Genomic DNA, 25,422 nt, shown 5'->3' with positions numbered 1-25,422 from the left:
AGCAAAAGACATGATGGTGTCTACCAATTCTAGGATGACGCAATAGCTTGAAAACAATAGATATTATTATGTTATGCAGAATGAATGGAAATTTTTACCGTTGTAGAAGTGAAACGAAATTACATCATAAGGTAATTAAGTAAATGTGTATAAACATTGTAATCTGTCAATTATTATACTTACTTCGTTTAATTAAATTATTATTATTTAAATCTTCTTTAATCAGGCATTTTTAAGATGTAATTTAAATGCAATATTTGAAAATACTTCGATTTTTTTACTATGTAATTTAAAGGAAGTCCTGAGGCGATACAAGTTTTTCCCATCCATCCATTTTATGGATTCAGGATAATATAAATATTACGGTTATAATACTATACCTATATTGCTATATATCACAACAAATACAATTATACAACATTATACTATTTATTTATATAAACAATAATATTTTTTTATAATTATGCTTAAGTACAACTAGGTAATATAATATTTACCATGTTACATTAGAGGTCTGGTTTCAGTTGTTATAAGACGATATTTGTATGTATTTACGACACTCGTTAATACTATAAACACTGCCAATACTGGTACAAATATGACATACACAATATGCCGTTTAAATTACTCACCACAATGTAATGCAAATTCACAAATAATTACATCGATACATAAATCTCATAAATTGATATGTTTGAATAGTGTTGGAAATAAATATAACTAACTAGCTGTACCCTCGCACTTCGTAACCCGTTAAAAACCTACCTCTTAAATGTCTTAAACTGTGTGTTAAATTCGTTACCTGTGATCATGCCACAGAATATAATATTAAATCAGAAGGGACACTTTCAATGTAAACAAAAACGTGGCGGCCATGTTCCCGTTGGCTACTTTATCAATTTATTGTTATAAGTTAAAAAAACTGGTATCATAACTCATGATTTAATTCAAAACGTTTACATTAAGATTATTTAGAACATGTTCTGTTGTGAATTGTGATCTGTCGTCTGTACTTTTTGAATAATACTGTGCATTAGAAGCATTATATAGTAACAAACTCTTTTTATCTTTTTCCTTCTCAATTTATTTTCTTATTTTTAAGCCATAATCTTAATGTACCTCTAATAAAACGTGTATTTTTTTCCAATATGTATTTAATATGAATACCTATTTAATCATATCTTATGCAGTTGCTAATTTTAAAATTAAGAATTTTAAGCAATTAGTAAGTAATTTGAATAAAACTAAAGTTGGATCTATACATTTTTGGAAAAATATTGTATTTAACATTTTGTTTTTCTGATATGGTTACACTGTTTAGCCAACGTGAAGATGGCCGCCACGTTTTTGAGTATTGGGTATCTTTACCGTGTTAATTTTTACCAGTGTCCAGGCCCTGATTATGCTAGCAGTATTTTTTTATGCATATAGATAGATAGTGGTTAGATTATAATATATAGTCAGGTTATATAATGAGTAGTAATTTTACGCTGAGTTGAAATAGTGACAGTCAAACATTTTACCTGCCCATATAAATATTTACAACCTCGTAAATGACAATATTTTACTTTCTACTTATAAGATTTCTACAAAGTAAAATAAACCAATGAATACTATTCATTATTTTTATCTTATAATTTATAATTTTTATGTTTAAATTGCCATTATAAAATTGAATAGGACTTGTTTTATTATTAGCATTACCTTTTAATTTTTGCCGAAAACGTTTTATTTATTTTATTAATTAATATTTGATGAATTTTAATTACATCCAAATAACAAAATCAATTTTTTTTTTTTGGTTATTCCTTATGATTTTGAAAATTACTAGGTATTTTAACCTGTTGACAACTCAAAATACCAATTAAATTAACTTTCCTGTAGCGAAATATGCTGAAAAACAAAATTGAATTACTTATATACACTTCTAAAATATGCCGACAAACAGACACAGAAAACACATGTCATTGTAAAATCAACTATTTTTTGCTCTCTCAGAATCTAAAATGTGACGGTAAAATTAAAAAAATATAATCAAGTATTTATTTTATATTTTCTTAAAATTTCATATCCATAATAATTTGTATAAGAAAAAAAAAGAAAATACATAAAAGAATATTTTCAGTATGATAAAGAATGACAGTATAATGTAGATTGGAAAAAGGATAAAGCAAAATAGGCAGACCACACTATTGTCCACCAACAAGACATAAAAGATTTTTTTAAAGACTTCAAGGTTTGTTCATTTATTTAGAAACCAAAATTCACTATTAAGAATGACGAGATAATCTTGAAGAAAAACCTCTTGGGAGAGAGAGAAAACCTAGAATAGAAGAAAAGTTTTTTAATAGAAGAATATCGGAGTATAAATTGTATGGTTGTTTCTAAATATTATGAGTGAGAAAAAGAAGCAGTTCAACGACGTCAGACAAGTTGATGGTCTTATTATTGAGTCTAAAAATCTGAATATGTGCATTTGAATTAGGTAAACAATTATTACGAGATATAAATAGTTTATATTATAATATGATTTATAATAAATTATTCACTATACGCGTGGAAACAAAATTTAATAAAATAGGTCTGTAAATTATTATGATTCATAATATATAATATATCTAGTGATATCTATAAATTAGTATGAGGCTTTAATATTAAGTCAAATTTTCAGTGAACAATTTGTTAGATGTTTAAAATTAAAAGGTGTAAAACTTGGAGTTTAATTTATATCATGGTAGTTGATACAGAACTTCAGAAGTTATCATACGGTCATACAGAGAGTCAAACGATTGTGAGCCTATTATGAATTTGTGAAGGTTTACACAACCTACAATTTGGATCCCTGAACATAACCTTAAAAGAGATTTTTACAAATTGAGTTTGGTGCACATTGAGAACTTTGATTTAACGATTCGGCTAGCTAAGTGAATTGGCAGTTGAACATTTTTCTTTGTGATTTAAGATGAAGGCCCCAAGTCGGTATTTTATTGAACGTATTGCAAATAAATTTTACTCTCAAGGAGATTGAGATGTGTATTTCTTGGAATTGTGAGAAGAAAGGTATTCTGATTCTCCGCTTGGACAACCAGCTGTCAATTAAGTACTAAAATATTAAAATAAAATGACTACATCTACCGGAATTGTATATTCGTGTAACAGCGGACGGTTATGTTTATCGACGAATATTATGACATAGACACGCAATTCCGTACCATTGCTCAAAGCAATAATATTATATTCTACGATAAAATAAACATTTATGCGAACATTACATACAAACTATTATTCTAATATTATACCAAATGTACAGTTGAATTCACCTCGTGTAATAATGTTGAATTTAAACAGTGGTCGACTTAATTACCAAGCAAGAAGCATTTAATCCAATACTTTAAATCATTTTTACGATTTTAACATATTCTTACTTAGCATCTACGTACAAAATAATATTATAATCATTTTAACTAAACGGACACAATTGTCCATGTATATAATTGTCTTTATTTACCATAAAGAAATAGAAATAATTAATGTGTTAATATTATATAATTATATCAACTATGTATTATGTATAAAATATGAATATTGTTCGTTTACATAATAAATTATTTATATTTGCTATACACTATTATGTATAGGTAGATATATTAAATTATGTTGTGCTTTAGTTTTGAACTTTTTATGTTTTAAACCTTTTTTATCCCATTTTAGTGTTTTATTAATTAGAATAAAACTGATAAATCATAACCTTGTGGCATGAAAGTTATTGAAAGGTATCAATTAAGTTTTTAAATTATTATAAACCATTATTTTTATTTTGCGAAAATGTGTCTGATAATATTATTTATATCTGGATATAATATGGTTTTGGCATTTAAGTTTTTATTAATTATTATTAATTATTTTTAAGTAAATAATAATATACAAAGCAGTGATAAAAATGTCCACGTATTTTCAGATATTTTTGGAGTTATTAAAAAAAATAACTAAAACTGTTATTTTTTATTTAAATATCTAACTAAAATTTGAAATTCAAATGCCTATGAAAAAAAAACAAATATGGATTTGTATATTATACAAAGGATTTAATGGTTTTTTATGAAAAATCTCGTATTACATTTTTATACTTAGGCTAGTAAAATTAAAAATTCAATTTATTTTTAAATACAAAACAATTGATAATTTTTGTAACTTTTATAAAATTTGACGTTTGAAAATTTTATTTATAATTTTAATTTTAATCTAAATTATAGGTTATAAATTGTCTAATAATTATATAATATTATCGCCTATCGGTGGATCCTAATTTTTGTTTCCTTGGTTGTTATAAAGGGTATAATCGAATTCTGAATTCTTAAGAAAAAAAACATATAAATTAGTTACCAGATTATTCTAAACGCATTTAAGATTTAAATCTGTCTAAATATTACCCTTGTATGATTCAAATTTGTGTTTTTTTGGTTTTTTTTTTTAAATTTTATTTGGATGGGCCACAACAACGTAGATTAACGGATTTATTTATTGATAATTAAAAAAGGGTTAACATGTTTTAATTGGTACAATATCATATAAGATTATATAAATTAGTAGATTTCAAATATTTCAAAAAATTTTCATTATTGGCTGGGTCAGGACCAAGTGATTCATGGAGGTTTTCAGTAATTTGGAGATCGGATTGGATGTCCGTGTAGATTTGATAGTAGCAAATAAGTATTTGACTATGAGTATTTCTCCACGTCATGATGTGGGAGTAGGACATTGGTTAGGTTCCATTATGATGGTCATGTGGTGTTTGTGAGTCAGCTATGTGTGTCCTATTTGGAGTCGATTTATGATAACCTCTTGTCATCTGGATAGTGTGAAGGTTGACCATGGGAGGATGGTTGATTTTATCTCATTAATTTTGGTTTGAAGTGTTGACCACGATTGGTGCGATTGATTCAGAATATGCGTATGGGATTTTTGGTTTTAAAATAGGTCATAATTAATTTAATTGTTCTGTTATACAACTGTGATACAACACATTTCATTTATATATTTTTTCTTATCTACTTATTTTTAATTTTTTATACATACCCGTACTTAAAAATGGTAAACACCTATGTTAAATTAATATTAAAACTTTTATTAAAACTTATTTGTATAAATAAACATTACTAAATAGTAAATTGTGAACATAAGAATTAGCTACCTTTGCCAAAAAACGCTAAAAAGTAAACTTGTTAGTGCGCATAGTTACACAAATGTTATTTTAAGGTACCTGTGGTCACAACATGGACATTTAAACGTGCAGAGTTTTTGAATTATTTACTAGCCTACAGCTAATAATTTAACAAATTAAACGTGCTGTTCACAGTGAAACTATACCTACTAAAAAGTACGTTCAATCCAAAATGATTTAACGCACATACTAAAACAAAATTGTTTTTATAAGTTAATATTAAATACTCAATAATTATATTGGCATTGAATATTTGATCATCTGTACTGCCATCTGTTACCAATAAATAATATCATTAATATCTAATAATATATACTGGGCAGATAAAAAAAAAAAATATATGAATAAATAATATACATATTTATGTGTGTTATACCTTATGTTTAGATGTGTTCGTTATGCATAATTGAGTCATTCATTTACAGGTAACATTTTAAAGATGCGGAAACGATCTTTACCGCTAGGGATAAGTACGGCTTTTTATTTTGATCATGGAATTATTATTATCAAGCTCACGCTAGTTGTGGAAAATAATCACCCTATATATTACTAAACTCTCTTTATTCTTATGTTTATTTTGGTCATAAACGTATACCTAGTTTTATATGCGATAAATAGATGTGAGCGTTATTAGCGCTCCACGAGAAAAGGAAAAATTGATATATATATATATATATATAGATATATATATATATATATATATATATATATATATATATATTATATATATTAATATTATTAAACAGCAAACATGTCCTTGTGTAGCGTTTAAGAATGCTGGGTTTAATGCTCTTCATATACAAAACCACTTAAGCATCTCGTAAATTTTTAAAATGGAGCACCTGATCCTAAGGTCTGAAACGAAAATGTGAAAGAAAAAATATTATTACAATACATCGTACCTACGTTGCGTTAAGTGATTCCTTATTTTTCCTTTACTATAAAATATATATTATAATAACATTAGATATACCTAATATTATATGGCAATAAGTTCCAAGTATCAAAATATATCCGTTACCCCAATCTTATGATCTTAGATTTAAAAAGAAAATTTTTTATGAATTTCTAGCTTAAAATAATTTGCGAATTTTCGTGATTTTTACGTATGTTGTCAAAATTTAAATTTAAATGCTAGTAAAAAAAAAAATGTGACTATGCCTTTCTTTTATTTTTCAACTGCTATTGTAAAAATATTTTAGCAGCCTTGTATTAAATTTTCAAATCTTAGATACAAAATGAAAATATTTTATGAATTTCTGTTTAAAATAATTTGCGAATTTTCGTGATTTTTACGTATTTTATCAAAATTCAAAATTTGAATGGTTTTAAAAAAAATTGTGCATATATATTTCTTTTATTCTTCAACTGCTATTGTAAAAATATATTATGAGCCTTGTATTAAATTCTCAAATCTTAGAATTAAAAAGAAAAACTTTTATGAATTTCGATCTAAGATAATTTGAAAATTGCCGTAATTTTTACGTATTAAGTCAATATTTGAACTTCAAATACTAATAAAAAAAAATTGTGCCTATGTATTCTTATAATTTTTTAATCACTATAAGAATAACTTATGAGAAACTTTGTATTAAATTTTCAATTATTTTGATAAGGCCAAAAAAATTTTATCGACACTTCAAAAAAAAATTTTCAGACAAATTGAAAATTTCAGTCGTCTATAAATATCTCAAAAAAAGTCAAAATATTTTGAAAATTAAATCATGTAAAGAAAATGCCAATCTAAATAACTGATAAAATTTTCAAGTATCCACGACTTATACTTTTTGAAAAATAAATAACAAATGTATAAAATCGTTTGAGGATAAATCGTTATCGTTACGCTATTTTGTAAAAATTTAAAATTCAAACGCACTTAAAATTTTTCCTATAATGATGCTTCGAGTTTTCCCTATAGCCACTTGAAGGAAATCTTACGGAAAACTTAGTTTTGTATTTTTAATCCTTAGTTATAAACGAAAAAAATTTTAAGATTTTTCAACTTCAAAATTACTTGCATATTTTCGCGTTTTCGACAGATTTCGTAAAATTTTGAACTGTAAACGCTTATTAAAAAAAATTGTGACTTACGATATTTAATTTTTTTTAGCTACAGTAAGAACAACTCATAAAGAACTATGTATTAAATTTTCAAGTTTTTTTGGTCGTCCAACATTTTTTTACCGACACAAAAAAAATTCTCAAAAAAATTGAAAATTTCAGTGGTCTATAAATAACTCAAAAAAAGTCGAAATTTTGTAAACTGTATATAGATATCACTATCATTAACATTTGGTGAAAATTTCAAGTATTTACAGTGATTAGTTTTTGAATTACAACTATATAAAAATATCGATTTGGTCAAAAACTGATTTTGCGTAAAAATTCCAGTTTTTCTGTCATTTTTTTTTTTGTTTTTCTCGATTTTTTTGAAAACTGTTGGAAAATGTTTACTTTTGACCTCTATAATGCATCAAGGATCTTCAATTTTACATTGGAAACCACCCCCAAAGTTTGAAATCGAAGCATATTATTTCGACTAGTTATGCTGTACACAGACACAAAAACAAAACAAAAAAAAACACACATCATCACTTCGTTCAGAATCTAAAAATTGTGCCTATGTATTCTTATATTTTTTTAATCACTATAAGAATAACTTATGAGGAACTTTATATTGAATTTTCAAGTATTTTGATAGGGCCAAAAAAATTTTATCGACACTTCAGAAAAATTAAAAATTCATTTGTCTATAAATATCTCATGTTAGTGTTAGTTTAATTTTTAAAAAATTTTGACTTTTTTTGAGTTATTTATAGACCACTGAAATTTTCAACTTTTATGAAAATTTTTTTTGAAGTGTTGGTAAAAAAATGTTGAATTACCAAAAAAAAAACTTGAAAATTTAATACAAGGTTCCTCATGAGTTGTTCTTATTGTAGCTAAAAAAAATTAAAAATCGTTACTCTCAATTATTATTTATAAGCGTTTATAGTTCAAATTTTTACGAAATCTGTCAAAAACGCGAAAATTTGAAGTAATTTTTAAGTTGAAAAATCATAAAAATGTTTGTGTTTATAATTAAGGATTAAAAATTCAACACTAAGTTTTCCATAAATTTTCCTTCAAGTAGCTATAGAGAAAACTTGAAGCATCATTATAGGAAAAATTTTAAGTGCGTTTGAGTTTTAAATTTTTATGAAATCAGGTATATGTATATATCTAATATAATATATGGTATTATGAATTATGATAACTATACATGCAATGTTTTTGGAAAAATTAATTAACCATGCCTTTTTCAAAATGCGTCCTAATTGAAAAATAATAGATTTGTTTTAAAATAGAATATATGACAATATTTAAATATAATATATCCTAGACTGACAAATCACTCCGTTCAGAATCGTTTTTCGTATACAATGATACCTATCATTGCATTCAAATCTAACCTACCCTAGTCAGAGGTCCACCCCACCTTCTAATGTACAGCAGAGCGACATCCACTTACCCGATTTTTAATTTTAACCATCCAAACAAACCCTGTAGGTGTTGTGGCAAAAAATCAACATCAATGAAAATTATCCTTGTTTACGCAGTTACCTTTCCAGTGTGTACTTTACCATATACCTACGTATATTGACATAATTATTCAATTTAATTTAATTTTAATACTAATAAAATATTAATTTTAAAGAAATCTTACTCCTTAACTGTACCTAATTATCTTAACCTATAAGTAGGTATTTAAATAATGATTTTGTAATTATTGAATATTTTAATTTTAATTATTAAATATTAAATATATTTTTGAATACAACTCATTTATGAATAATTTTCATTTAATTTATTTTATTTTTTTATTTAATAGCAATTTCAATCTTTAAATCAATTAATATAATAAATAAGTAGTATAGGTATAAAAGTTATTAAACAATATTTGATTTCTATAGTTTAAATTAAATAATTTAAACTGTAGAAATAGTTAAATAAATATTTAAATATATAGTTTTAATACTAAAGCAAAAAAAATGTCATAATAAGAGGAGTACTGATTAAATTAAAATAGCCTTAGTTGTCTTAAAAGTTGCATCTTTCGTTAGGTATAATTTCCCTAAAAAGATTATTTACAAATCAGCATATAAAAAGTATCATACAATGATAATGCTAATTAAAAAAAAAGTATTTAAAATATTTTTGCTTTCAACCCTGAGTATGAATAGCGAAAAATAAATTAGACGATTGAGAAAATAAATGCAAGACTGCAACCTTTACGGTCATTTCTAGTCATTCGTATAGGTACGTTTATTCTTTTCAGAATGTGTGTGATGCCATAAAAGTCCAAAAATTTGTAATATATATCATTTGCTTTTAACGAAACCAATACAAAACTTTAACCGTATTTTCGTGGGATACGTGTTTTTCGACACCACGCTGAGCTACTTTAAAAGAGCCGGTTGTATGCTGTTGGAAGTTTATTTTAAAACGATAATAATATTGTACACACTAAAACTTTAGTTATGAAAAAAGTTTTATCAGCGAGTTACCTGCAGAATTTATCTTTACCAATTGAAGTTGAATTCAACTGAAAAAAAATTGTAGGGCTTATATTATAATTCTTCAATGTTACTTGTTAATTATTATACATACGACAAAACAACTTAATTAATTCCATTCTATACATATTTTATTCCAGATCATTCTGTAATAGAATATATTTTGATAATGAATTCTGCATTCATATTTAGTTGAAAATTCGTTGGTAAAATGGTTTTACAAATAATTAACGTAATCCAACCACTTGCATACTTATATTTTAGACATCTCAGCGGTCATTATAAGATTATCGGTGACCGCAGTTAATATTTTGTTAAAACAAAATAAAAATGAAATTATTTTTTTTTTTACATCCTTTGTCTATAAGAATATAAACTATCCGTAAGACGATTAAAACTACGATATTTCGTGTGCACTAAAAATAAATAATATGAAAATACATTGCATAAAATTAAAGGAACGAATTTTATAACTTTTAATGTATACGTAAAGCTTTTAATTAATAAAATATGTGATGTAAAGAAAAAAGGAGATAAAAATAAAATTTTCAGTAGAATAAAAAATCAATAAAGGTAGAAAGAAATGTGGTAGGTAGGTGAAAGGAGATATAAAATTATGAGAAAATTGAGAGTACCTAATACAGAAAAGTATAGTAATGTATTTCTTACATATTATTGTGATGACGACGAATTGAATCATAATTGAATGTAGTATAGTAACTATCTTTCTGCGGAATGGTTTTTTCTTATCTTTTGTATATTTATAGATCAATACTTTAATTTTTATTTTTATTTTTTATACTTTGAGTGTATTATTTACTTTCTTTAGATTATGTGTACGTTTATACAATGTTATGTTATATATAATACATATAATATGTTCCGGGCAAAGTAGGAAATCCGAGCATTGTATAACAATGCCCGAACATTTTGGCCAATGTAAGAATGATCATTTTAATACTCGAATTTGTCATACATTGACCGTGCATTGCACTAGATTGCCCGCGCAAAGTGTACCCTGCCCAGATTCAAGTGGGCAGATGTGATCTTCGGTGTATTCTGGGAGTTATACTTTCTGGTAATTAATTTTAAAATAATTTTAAAATTAATAATTTTTTTTTTTAGTAAAAGATAATTTATATGAAATTGGAACAAACTAGGGCAGACTACATCAATTCTACAGTCGGAACCAATTCACAATATTATGTAAAGAGGTGTTTATCCAGGCTGATGATGTACCACCAGTACAAATTTCATTAAGAGAAGTGGCAAGAAAATCTTCTAATTTGGGTAGCCAAGGGTACGATAGGTGTACTTGCAATACATTGTGTAAGACCAACCGGTGTAAATGTAAAAGATCTGGTCGTCTTTGCAACTCAAAGTGTCATAATAGTGATGTATGTGGTAATAAATAAAACAAATAAATAATAATTGTAATTTAATAATAAATTAATTAAATATTAAAGCTGTGCAACTTTATTTATTTTTAATATCTTTGTTTTTAATTTTTTATATATTATTCAATATTTAATCTACTGTGCCCAAATCTAATTGGGCACTGTATACAATGCCCGGGCAACGTTAACTTATTCCAACTTTGTCCTTGAAAATCGGGCATTGTGCACAGTGCCCGGTCATTTTGCACAATGCCCGACTTTCTACTTTACCCGTAACATATATATATATATACATATGACAATGTGTGAGTGTATGACGTGAGTACATATGTGTACCTAATGTGTATTTGTATGTGTGAATACTTGAAGATAACGAAACTTCTCTCAAATATCTCGATCTCTCGAGAGGAGCAGATTGTAATTCGAGTTGCTCTTGCTCTGTTATTTGTTAACAGAGTTAATATCATAATAATACACCGATGACGTTTGTTCGTAAATAATTTAAAGACATTTAATTGAAACAGAACAGCTAAAAACTTTATGAGTTCGCCTGTTAGATTGTGAACTTTGTAATTACTAAATGATAGTCTGGTAATTCAAACATTCGTTAGAACCACTAAAATATAAGAATGAGAGACAAGAAATGTTTATATATATATAGATAGAGAGACAGAGAGACTTTGTTAGTTAATTATTTCATTAAAAGTTAAAATAGTAATGCCAATAAACCATTAACAGCGACATACATATATGGTTCGACCAGTGTATAATATATTAGGCATTAGTATAGTGGTATAAGGTATAAGGTAGTTAAAGTTTATGTTTGTATTTTGTAGTACTATAGAGGCATGAGGTTTGCGTTTGGCAGCCATGACAGGTAGGTGTATAATGTGATTTTTTATTTTATCTGGAATATGTTTGAGTCACTAATAAATTAGAATTTATAGAGACTAGGTGTATATTTTTGTATTATGGTTTGCTCGTATCGATGTTAGAAATTCTATGGTTTTTTTTTGTAGGTATATACATATTTAACATTTATACATTAAATAATAATTATTTAATTATAATGCTCACTTATTTATATTAATTTAATGCAGGCTAAAGACCTTTGATGTCGAAGCCTTAATAAATTTATAAAAAAAAAAAAAAATAATAATTATTGCTTCAAAATCATAACAGATTAATGTATACCTTGCTACTCTCTCCATAGTGTGTGATTGGAAGTTATTAATTTAAAATAGTACTTAGTTTTTTATGATAGTTCCTTTTTTAAAATTTTCGTCTATACAGAGTACCAAATAAACTTAGCACTAATAAACATAAAATATAAAAAGAGGGTAAGTCATATATGTCGCTCTGCTGTACAGTAGGTTACAAGTGGGTTACTGTAATGGATGGAATTAAATTTGAATCCAATGATATTATATCATTGTATTCGAAAAACGATTTTGAGCGGAGACTGTTTATCTGTGTAGGATATATTATAGATTATTAAAAATTTCCAAATCTTAGATTTAAAATGAATTTTTTTTATGAATTTCTAGCTTAAAATAATTTGCGAATTATCGTGATTTTTGCGTATTTTGTCAAAATTCAAACTTTGAATGCTTGTAAAAAAAAATTGTGACTATGTATTTCTTTTATTTTTCAACTTCTAATGTAAAAATATGTTAGGAGCCTTGTATTAAATTATCAAGCTTTTCTGCACAACAAATTAATTTTTAACGAAATTTTTTTTTTTTATTAGAAATAAGGCTTCGACATCGCCGGTCATTAGCCTGGAGTAGGTTTACAGTGTAACTGATAAGTAAAGTTAGTACAGAAGAAAAAAAAAGAAAAGAAAGGTTAATTACAATTTTTACAAATTTTAGGGACTTAAAAATACGGAGCAGGATTTATACAATGTTAAAAATTATTTATAAGGTTAGTATTAGTTAGAAATAAGATAATTTTATTGATATTTTTTTGATTAAGGGCTTCTTCAATATTCTGTGGTATTCCCAGGTGGTTTCGTATGTTGCGGTATTTTGAGCAATGTAAAACTATGTGTTGGACAGTGAGGTAAGCGTGGCATTCATCGCAGGTGGGTGGGGGACTTTTGTTGATGAGGAAGGAATGAGTAGAGAATGTGTGCCCGATTTTACATCTAGTGATTGCGACTTCTTGTCGTCTGTTAAGGTGATAAGGTGAGTTCCATTTCTTTATATCCCTTTTTGTTATCTTGAGTTTATTGGTGGGGGGGAACGGTATCCCAAAAATGTTGCCATTTAGAATATATTTTGAGTTTGATTGATGATTGTATGTCGTTGATCGGTAGGTCGGAAATTGTAGGGTGGGGATAATTCTGGTAGCGAGGTTTGCTGCTTTGTCAGCTATTTCGTTGCTAGTTATTCCCATATGAGATGGTACCCACATAAGTTCGATTTTTTTTTGAGGTTGATTTCAGTATTTTTTGGATATGTTGCGTGATTTCGTTTGACGGTAGTGGGTTATGAAGGGCTGTTAGAGCGCTGAGTGAATCGCTTAGAATTAAAATGTGGTTTGAGGTGATCTTCTTGGCTAACATGGTTGCTTCATATAAATGGCTTGAGTTTCGGCTGAGAATATACTGGTTTCAGGTGGGAGTTTTTTATCGATATTAATTTAAAAAAAAAAAAAACTAAAAATGATCGAAAATTGCATATTCCTATAAATAGTTAAACTTAAGCCTTAAGTTACAGGTTTTACAACATAGTTTAGTTAGGTATAATTGGTAAATACTTTTAAATTTAAAACAAGCATAACAAATTAAACATTTTTTTTTAGTTTTTAAATCAAAATTTGTTGTAACCTTATTATTATTATATATGTATATACTTGTATTTATATTCTTTGATCAGTGCGGTATATAGGCAATTCTGTTTGTGTTTGGAAAATACACTGATTTAAAATAGTCCTTCCACGAAGTGATTGTTATCACACAGTTTAATTATTAACCAAAATACAATTCAAACAACCCACCAAAATATTATGTCATACGAAATTCAGAAAATTATTTTCATTATTTTACCTGCCATGGCAAACACTAAATCGTATTTCTTAAACACCATGCTTTCCAATATTTCATTATTAATGCAACGTAATATTTATTATATTTACATTGTAATTAATAATTATTATTCACGCTACTTTTTTTATTTTATTATCTAATTATAATAATGTACTCCTTATACACGATGAATATTGCATAAAACTACACTGTGGTATGTCTTCAAAAAAATATTCGATGGTTATATCTATAGTATTATAATTATGTATGTACTATAATCTGCATTAAATCCGTTTGCCATAATAATATAATAACACGGTGAATAGCATAGCTTACATATTGTTATTATAAATAGGTATAGGTATGTATTTGCATTTACATGTAAATGGTTATTAATGAAGCTCACCGACACCGTGAATCGTACCATGATACTTCTATAATACATTATAATTTATAATATTATATTATACATTGTGTTGCTGCAAGGTTTATTATTATAGAGATGCTCGTCACAATATCGATTTCGTTTCTTACCGGTTGTTGGATTTCTGCCCCGGCGGATTCGTTGCATTGTTCGATAATAGTTTTCAAATGGGGTAAACAATGTATTAATGTACACGCACAATTTATATAGGTTGTACGCACGCACATTAATACAGACAGACAAACACAGATACACACCCACACGCACGCGCGGGAATACACACACACACACACACACACACATGTAGGTATCGAGCTAATTGTGTACTATGAGTCCCACACAAGTCTATAATGTTCACAGACTAACATTTATGATATCGAAACAGTAGTATTACAAACGATTATGTACCTATATTATATAAATAAGACAATTAATTGATAAAATATCATACAAATCACAATGAAATATTAAATTATATGTGTCATGTATTTAAATGGGCTGTAGTTAAGAAATCTGACACTTATAATAATGTAGGTATAATAGAGGATGTAACAATAAGACCTGATAAATTAAATAATGTTTGTTATAATCAATATTTTTAGTTTTTTTTTTTTATATATAATTTACATATTTTTGCGTTGGACGCATAAAAGTATAGTACCTATTTTTATTTTTTAACATTGAAAATAAAAACAATTAAATATGAAATCATCGGTTTGTTTTATTCAAATCAGAGATAGACAATTTGTAAATCTGGTTTTTAGAAAAAATTGTATTCTTTGTTTTGTGTCTGAATACGAAGAATCATTTGGTAATAAGGAAAGCTTCATCAATTTTAATTTATTGCGATATGTATCGACATTCACTATATTGATTATATATCTAAACCCTGATGGAACTTTTAGAAACCAACCGATTCACGATAATTTACGCTGAATACCTCCTATATAAATTTAAATTTTATTTCTAATTTAATTCTGATATAGATTGATACTAAATTGATAATCTACACACCAAAGAAGTTTACACAAGGGTATATAAGGATAACTCATATTACCGTCTTTTATCAAATATTCAGAGCCTAAAAGTCTGTATGACACAGAAATATTAATAATGTACGCCTTAAATAATCAACGCAAATAAAAGGGGATTAACTCCACTGTGCCCACTGACGCCTGACTTAAGACGCTTTAACCGCAAGGCATGGACCCTTCACCATCTATCAGCCGAAAAGGAAACCAACAAATCAGAAATACCCGGGCCCGGACATTTTGGCGTGGCCGTATTGGCGAGGCCACTTTGGCGTAAACCATTTTGGCATATGACTACTTTGGCGTATAAGACTATTTTGGCGTAGGTATATTTAAAAGTAATAAGAATTTGAACATGTATGATATAAAATGTCTGTAGACTAGAAAAGCAGACTAATGTGACTGTATATCTGTCGTCTGTGTGGGTATGTTGCGGATAATCAGTAATCAGTTGTCATAAAGTTAAATATTTACTAATCAGTTGTAATCGGCAATGGCTCAAATAAAGAGCATTTGAGGTCGAGGTTTATAGTTTTTTAAGGGGAATAGCTCAAAATATAAGTTGTTACTAAATTATACTCAAATTATATTTATATTTTTTATATATATGAACCAAACTACTAGACTATTAACTAAAGTCAATTACTTTTTATTTATATACCTACATTTATATCAATTGATTTTTTACTCCACCTACTTCATTAATTAATAATTATTATACATAATGATTATTATATTATTTATTATATTACTCGCACAGACAACTACTGATATACTAGTCATATTAGGTCAAAACTTAATGCCAAAATAGCCTTACGCCAAATTGATTTTCGCCAAAGGGGCCACGCCAACATGGCCACGCCAATACAGCTACGCCAAAATGTCCTAGATCGGGAAATACCACCACATCGAACTTAAATTTCAAATTTATATTATCTTTACCATATAATTATGTATCTATCAATGATACTTACTAGTTACGTGGGGTGAAAATGGGGGAATGCAAACATATTAAATATGTATGTTTATAATAAACTTTTTTGGGGTTATTATTTATGTCAAGTTACATCAAAGTATTCAGCGACACGATAAACGACGTTATAATGGAATATAAGATGTAATATACACATGACAAAAATTTGAGATAATTTATAACTGGTGAATTATAACATACGATGACGAATTATTGTAGCTACTGCCAATAATAAATAATTAAATACATATGACCTTAAGCCCAAAAGATATTTTGTATATAACTTTTAACTCTTTCTCAAGTTTTTATTATTGGACATTAATAATACAAGTTAATTAACCCACATATAATGTTGGAACGATTCACATTTATTTGGCTTACTGAGCATTGATGACTTATATTAATTTCAGTATAAATACCATTGCTCTATTATAATACAATCATGTTTTAAAATTTGATTTTAAATTATTAAGTATCCGCCTGTTAAAAAGGTAAAAAAAAATACTCGGTATTTTAAGTACCTATATAAATTTTAATTATTTTTTGTTCACTTGGTGATCTTATTTTTTTTCACCAAAAATCTTTCTCATAACCTTTCAAAAATTCCTGAGAACGATTCCATTTCTGTAACCAATTAAAAACCTAGAGAAGTTAGGACGATCCCGTTCCCATAAACTACGAAGAAGTTCTCAGTGCGACACTGTTCCCGTAATTCTCCAGTGCCAACCTTACCCCTACCATTAGTTTCCATTATGATAGTTTTGTCGTACTGCTATATTTTAATGTTAGATATCTGATAACTACTACGATGTGTTTAAATAAAAAATAAAAAATAAATATAAAATATATTTTATACATTGAATCAAAATCATAAACCGGAAATATAATTATATAATTAAGAAAACAGTTGACGAGGCTTACCTGAGTGTCATTCCACCAAACGTGCAACCGGTAATTACGTAACAGTGTTGGGTTCTCGTTGATGTGGTCGACGGCCAGTTTGACGGCTGGCATGACGCCACGACCGACACGGCCTTCGGGTATGCTGCCGGATACACGGCCACCAAATGGAAAGAACCCTGCTATGTAGACATCGTGACGCTTGTTCGGCGTGGGCCGTTGACCGACAGAGGTGGCCACACACCACGCCGCCAGCAGCAACCAGGGCCTCATTCTAAATTCTGTAACAGAAGAAGACAAATACCGTAAATATTAAAGTTATACGTATTTAGTACGTAGTATCAAATTTTAAATTTATAATTAACTGTGTAATCAAATATATCAATTATTAAAATAATTTTTAGAATTCATTATAGATTATAATAATAATATTTATGAAAAAAAACCCCGTTTGTATACTAAAATATAACTGCATCAATTATGTGTGAATAAAATGTATAAATTCTAGGAGTTCTTTTATTCAAAATAATAGTTTTGAATTAAAATAAAAAAAAAGCGGGTAAGTCGTGGAAGTCGCTCTGCTGTACAGTAGGTTACAAGTGGGTTCCTGTAATGGATGGAATTAAATTTGAATCCAATTATATTATATCATTGTATACGAAAAACGATTCTGAGCGAAGACGGTTTATCTGTCTAGAATATAATATAGATTAATAAAAATTTTCAAATCTTAGATTAAAAAAGAAAAAATTTTATGAATTTCTAGTTTGAAATAATTTGCGAATTTTCGTGATTTTCGTGATTTTTACATATGTTGTCAAAATTCAAACTTTGAATGCTTGTAAAAAAAAATTGTGCAAATATATTTAATTTATTTTTCACCTGCTATTGTAAAACTATGATAGGAGCCATGTATTAAATTTTCAAATTTTAGATATAAAAGGAAAATTTTTTATGAATTTCTAGCTTAAAATAATTTGTGAATTTTCGTGATTTTTACATAATATGTTGTCAAAATTTGAACTTTAAATGCTTATAAAAAAAAATCGTGCCTATGTATTTTTAATATTTTTTAACTGCTATTGTTACAATGTGTTAGAAGCCTTGTATTAAATTTTCAAGCTTTTCTACTCAACACATAAATTTTTATCGATATTTATAGAAAAAAAAAACTAAAAAAGTTGAAAAATTAAAATGTCAGTAAACAGCTCAAAAGAAATCTAAATATTTTGAAAATTTTATCAAATATAGAAAATGTCTATATAAACATTCTGTGAAAATTTCAAGTATCTGTGGTCATTTGTTTTAGAATTACACCAAAATAAATAAATCGCTAAAAGTGAAAATCCAATGTTGTAAAAATTTAATTTTCAAATGCTCATAAAAATTTAATTTGAATTTCCGGTGGATTTTTTATTTGTGATAAAGATTGAAAAACTTTTAAGGAATCTTGTATTTAATTTTCAAATCTTAGATTTAAAAAGAAATTTTTTAATGAATTTCTAGCTTAAAATATTTTGTGAATTTTTGTGATTTTAGTTACGTCAAAAACCAAAATCGATTTTGCCGAAAAATGAGTGTGCGTAAAATTTCCCGTTTTCCCCTTAATTTTTAATTTTGTTTTTCTCGGTTATTTAGAAAAGTATTAAGAATTTTTTACTTTTTACCCCCCCCCCCCTCAAAAAAAAAAATACTAACTAGATTCACTTTCTGATCGAACGAGGTACTGAAGTCAAAAATCGAACTATATTTACTGCCCCAAAACGTGATGACAGACACACAAAAAAAAAAAAAAACACACACAACATGGTAAAATCAATACATTCATCGCTCCGCTCAGAATCTAAAATCATTTTTGTGACTTATAACCATAAGTGATAGCCGTGTAAGCAGTAACGTAAAAATATAAAATCTTTTATGAAATCTTGTAAATAAAAAAATATAATATCAAAAACTTTATAACATAAGATACGATATAAAACAAATGTTGATTCAATTATCTGCTACCTTTTGATGTTCAAATAGGACTTAGGAACCGTATATCACAAAAGTGAAACCACCAAAATAAAAACAACAAATACAATTGATAAAATCAAATATGTTATATAGGAATATAATTCGTTATATGATTTCGGGATTAAACTGTTTTATTTTATTTTTGTAATATTTTAGAAAAGAGAAAACAAAAATATGTCATGTGTTATTTTTTAACAAAATAAATGAGTTTGGGAATTTCATCAACTACCTACGATTCTAATTGTTTTTGTCTTATACATGCAGTTAATTTCATTTCTGATTAATAAATAATGAATAATTTCATATTGTTGAAGGAAAACTCATCAGATTTGCATTTCTGATGACCGTAAATAATAATTAATATTTAGCAGCAACCCAATGGTGTGACGTCACAATAATTATTGCACTTTGAAGTTTGTAGTCACCATATCGCTAGTAACTTATTTATATTCATACAGATTTTTAACCCACTTCAATAAATTAGAACACGATAACTTTTATTACTAAAAAATAAAACAATGTTTAAGACTTCATTATTCATCATTTCCGATACCACATTATTAAGTGCATTATATGAATTCAATAACAAGTCATTCTTTTTAAATTTACTTAATAATATGCAATACAATACTACATTTTTGAATATAAAATTAATTGTATAATTTAAAAAAGATGAGTACAATTAATAACTCTCGTACATATTTGTATAATAAGTACGCAAAACTTCTAATATTTTTTATTTCATTCATTAAATTCATAATTTTTATGGATGGAATTCATTGTACCTATGCATATTTTGTGTATAATATTTTTATATTAATAATATACAAATCTAAATGTGTTCAATATACAACATTAACTTGTTGAATCAGTATGACCTTGAAGTCGTTATTATTCCCACTCAAAAGTTATTTGTATGGAATATTACATTAATCGTTAGACAAAAACCTATCACTACTCACTGAGTTGTGATGATAATTTATGTAATACCTACTTAAGTATATATAATTATTTTAAATCTTCACTTTATGGTTTCTTTAGTTCGATGAAAATAACAAAATCGTTCACAATTTAAGAATACAATTACAAAATAAACTGCAATAATAAAACCATTAACTGTATGAATGGAAAATAATTTATCCACTCGCCTTGATATTCTGATGGCTGATATAAAAAATTAAACTATTGTTACATGATCAGAATTATTTATATTTTTTTTAAATAAAAAATATAAAAATAAATAATATCGGGCATAATATCTCATTAATCATATTATATTAAATCCTTTAAAATAGTTGCATATTTTGATACCTATTAGGTACTACTGTTTAGTTTTGAATGCTATATCTTTACTGTGTAAAACTATAATAATATGACGATGACTGCGTTTCGTGCTTGAAAACTGACAAGTGGGTTGAATGCAGTAGCAGGCACTCTGTAAGCCACATCTCTTTGCATTCGAGGCCGCTAAATCCATAATCTGGTCATTTCGGTGAAGTGTATATATCTGGGGATCTAGTGGTCTGACATTTGAATTCAATCGATCCAAGAGAAAACCAATGTTGAAGATAAATAACTAGGTTATCAGAATCATGTGTGTATCTGGTATTTAGCGGTCAAGCTTTGAAGCTGAAAACTCTAAGAAAAAGTAGGCCAGAGCAAAACTATGGTAGTAGGAGTAATAATGGTTCTAAAATAAGCCAAGTCAAAAGAGGTTTAAAATTGCATTTCATGATCTCTCCATCTCCATAATTCGACCAGAAACTAAAACTCATTATAATTTCTACAAACACGTGACTCTTATCACATTCTCGTCCAAACTTTATTAATTAATTATTATATTATTAATTTTTACTAATCTTATCAGTAAAGTCGAGCAATTTACATCCAGTAGGTACAAATATAATAGAAGTGTATTTATATTATGACTATTATCATTATTTTTTAGGTATCACATGATCTAATATTAATAATAGAATTCTGAATTTGATGAAATTTTTTTAAAATCAATCAAGAATGGTATGATATTTAAATTAAGATGCTTAATTTGTATTTTCTGAACCAGTCACAAATTAAACTTTACCTATAGTAAAGTAAAATGTTATTTTATACATAATATTGTCAATTCTACAATAATGATTATTATTAATATAATGTTCAATTAATATCAGGTAAACACCTTTTAATTTTTAATTGAATCTGTAGTGAATACGAATTTCTTAAGAACTTCAATACCTTCGACATTAAAACAAATACAAATCCCTGTAGCAGGTTTCCAGGCACAATTGAACGGATATTGTTTAGGTAATAAATAATGATTATACGCATGGTCGACAGTTGTACAATAACTCCTAACGAAGATCGTTTTTATTCATTATTTGCATTATTATAGTATTGTTGTTTCATATTTAAATAATAAAGCATTATCCTCCTGAAAAAGCAATTTTGTATTATATAATACCCACAATAATGTACAATTATTATTTATACTCATTCAAAATAAATGCAACGGTTTTTATTTATTTTTTCTTAATGGAAGTGGATGTGAATTTCAAAATACGAGTTTCGTACAGTAGTTTACAAACAATATTTTATTTAAAGTAATGTAAAATAAGATAGAATGCACTTTAAATAAACGTTTCCATTCTAGTTCTCGTCTACAATACTTAAATTGAATCAACTTTTTTTAAACTTTAAATAGTCATATCTACCTAGTTTTAAATAAATTATCAATCTGATATTAGACTGATTATGCACATCAATGTTTAAAAGAATATAATATAAATCATTTTAAAATTCATTTAGTAAGTCATTTTAGAACATCGTTTTAATAAGTTTTTAATAAATAAGAAACAGATATTAGTATGTATATTTTTTAATGAGACAGAAAGACGATTATGTAGTTATTTATTTTTAAAACAATAAACATAAAAATGATGAACCTACGGTATAATCTCAGCTGCAGATATATCTGAAAATAACTGATAATCACTGATACTGCAACAAGACGTATCTCAAAATTTGACAAAATGAGATTATTGTACGAACGGTTCTTCGCAGGAAAAATTGTTGGTATGATCTATTTCCTTATCACAATATTTTATATTATATTTTGAAATATTAGTATTTTCATATTTCATGGTTTAGTACACTGCACAACACCCAAGACAACATTTTGTTAATAATAAATTATTGATGAATAATATTATTGACATTTATTAATTGCTTGAACAAAAAAAAAAAAAAAAATTTGAAAACACTAAACAAATAATAAAGAACAATATTTACTAGTGATAAACTCGTTTTTCAATCCCATACAATTCACAAATAAAACATGATTTTATAGGAAGGAACACATAAAAAAAAAAAAATAACAAATTAATAACTTTTATTTTTATGACCCAATTAATGCGATAAGATAAAATGCAATGAATAGGTATTTTCGACGTTCAGCTTTGACTATCCTCTTATTGCTCTTATTATTAGGGCCCGTATTACAATAGTTGAATTCAGGTTAAACCACCGAATTCGGCCGGTAAAATCAGTGGTTCAAGCTTAACCGAGGTTTAAACTATGATTGTAAAACAGGCCCTTTTAATGTCTTACGAAATACATTGATGGCCGATGGGTAATCGTATAAATCATATTTCCCCGCCAAAATCATGACATTTGGCAGCAATTAATAAATCTGCAATCACAATTTATATACAATATAATATAATACCGTGATAAGTGATGTGGTTTAAAATAACAACCACGAACGTGGTCATTACCATGGTATAAGTGTGATAAGGAAATGATTCATACGAAAAATTTTTCTTGCGAAGAACCACGGTTCGTGATTATTGTTGATATTGGTTAAACCGGCGCGATACAGTTATTCCAATCATGATAAGAACTAATTAAAAACACAGTACCAACCTTGAAAATAAAAATCCCGGAGCATTCTATTTTCTATACCTTCAATTATAAGCAAGGCTGGGCATTAACGAGTTAAAAAGTTAATTTAACTTTAACTTTTTAACATAACTAATTACTTTTATATTTTAATTAACTTAACTAATAACTTACTATATGCAGTTTTTTTCATTATTTTTTAGCTGTAATTTGCTCATTGCATTTTTTTTTTTAAAGTTCCTAAGGTATAGACTTGACTATACGCAGATTTTGCTTGAAAAGCACTCAGAAATATTAAAAAAGTGCTTTAATTTAGACTTGGTTATTGAGCCTGTAACAACAGATGATTTGATTTTAAGTTAGAAAAATAATACAAAATCAATTAAAAAATACTCTATATTCCATGGACCTATAAGCTAATACAAAAGTAGCAAAAACTAGTGTATAATTTTTTGATTATTTCTATAAACTCTTGTTCAGTGGTTAAAGTGGAGGGGACCCAGGACTCAGGCCCCCTACCTCTCACAGCGGTTAAAAAGCGTATGCTTTAACAAATTAGCATTTTATACATTAGGCATTATACATAAAATTATATATGGAACACTTAAAACTATATCGATGGCTAAGAGGCCAAAGGTTGTATGTCACAGAATGACCACTAAATTTTACTGGAGAGCAGTTTTAAGATTTTAAATGATTTTACACCAAATAATGTGTTGTAGATTTTTCTTTTTCGATATTGCGACTTGTTTATTTGTAAAATAAGTAAATAAATAATATAAATAGTGAAAATGTACTTAACTAATTTATTTGATAAACAATACTAAATATGTGTATATAATTGTTGTAAAAAGGTTAAAAAAAAGAAAGAATATTGGAATTTTTTATTCAATGTGAAATATAAAAAGTAACATTTTTGTGTCTTATTTTTTCTAATACTTTTGTTTATTTATTGTTTGCAAACTGTGTTAGATCAATTTATCCACTCTTGTAAAGTATTGGAATATGGATTATCATCATCGTACCAAACCATTTTGACATTTTGTTGTAGTTGTTATTACTATTATTGTTATTATTAATATTATACTTATATGTTAGATATTTAGATAAATTAAGAAAACATGACTTGTGTAAATTATTTAATTAATTAATTAATCAATCAAATATCTAATGTTTATGTTTAAAAACAATAGAAGGCATAATTATTTAAAAATTAGAAATTATAATACAACTATTTTTTTTATAAACATAATATGTTTTTTTGCATGATTTGTTATTTCAATGTATATAGTAGTTAATTTTGTGCTGATATCAATAAACGTTTTTATATTATTTAAAATTGTATTATTTATTACAAAATCAGATTAAAACATGATGTTCAGAAATTGAAAGAAGAAAATAAATATCTTCTATATTCAAATTCAAAAAAAAAAAAAAATTAAAAGAAACATTTCCATTGTTTTAATTGGGAAGGGTATGTTAATATCCGTTTTATTTCTCATTAAAGCAAAAGGTATTTTTATATTTTTTATTTTTATTGAATTTTTAGTAATAATGTACAAGTATAATATATAATAATATGACAATAAAAATAATATTTTGTATTTAGGTAAGTCAGAATATTGATAATTGTTTGGTCGCGATAGCCGATTCAAACGAATACGGTTATACCTCGACGGGTTTTGTAACGCTGGGTACTATCTATACTACTATCAAATGGTGAAAAATAGAAAAAAACAATTAGATAGTTTTATAAAGTGGACTGTATAAATATATTGTTCTTATATAAACTTAATGAAAAACAATAACATGAGAGCGCCTTAAATGTTATGTTAGTCCTAGCATAATTACAACGAATTAATAATAATAATAATAATAATGTCAATCACGACAATGATTGATAATGCAAAACATAATACACAATAAATACGTACGACGCTGATAACAGTAGTCGCGTTAACAGAATAATAATAATA

The 25,422-nt window shown here is 26.7% G+C and overlaps 1 protein-coding gene across 3 annotated transcripts in view; it reads right to left on the bottom strand.

Moving 5' to 3' along the window:
* Positions 1-25,422, bottom strand: part of GABA-B-R2 (gamma-aminobutyric acid type B receptor subunit 2) — a 320,221-nt gene that overhangs the window by 136,021 nt on the left and 158,778 nt on the right. For 2 of the 3 annotated variants that reach the window (XM_015515720.2, XM_015515721.2), the window contains exons 1-2: positions 23,621-23,777; positions 17,555-17,814 (exon numbers count right to left, since the gene is read on the bottom strand). In XM_015515720.2, coding sequence (XP_015371206.1) covers positions 17,555-17,814; positions 23,621-23,639 — 279 coding nt within the window. In that variant the 5' untranslated portion in view covers positions 23,640-23,777. Of the gene's footprint in view, positions 1-17,554; positions 17,815-23,620; positions 23,778-25,422 lie in introns of those variants that run through there. The other variant, XM_089223981.1, reaches the window with a different exon arrangement.

This window comes from Diuraphis noxia, unplaced genomic scaffold (genome assembly GCF_037042655.1).
Source record: "Diuraphis noxia isolate RWA-SAM2 unplaced genomic scaffold, SU_Dnox_SAM2 contig0003, whole genome shotgun sequence".
Classification (NCBI taxonomy): Eukaryota; Metazoa; Arthropoda; class Insecta; order Hemiptera; family Aphididae; genus Diuraphis; species Diuraphis noxia.
Note: the sequence above shows the minus strand (reverse complement) of the source record. Positions and strands in the feature narration are given on the sequence as shown.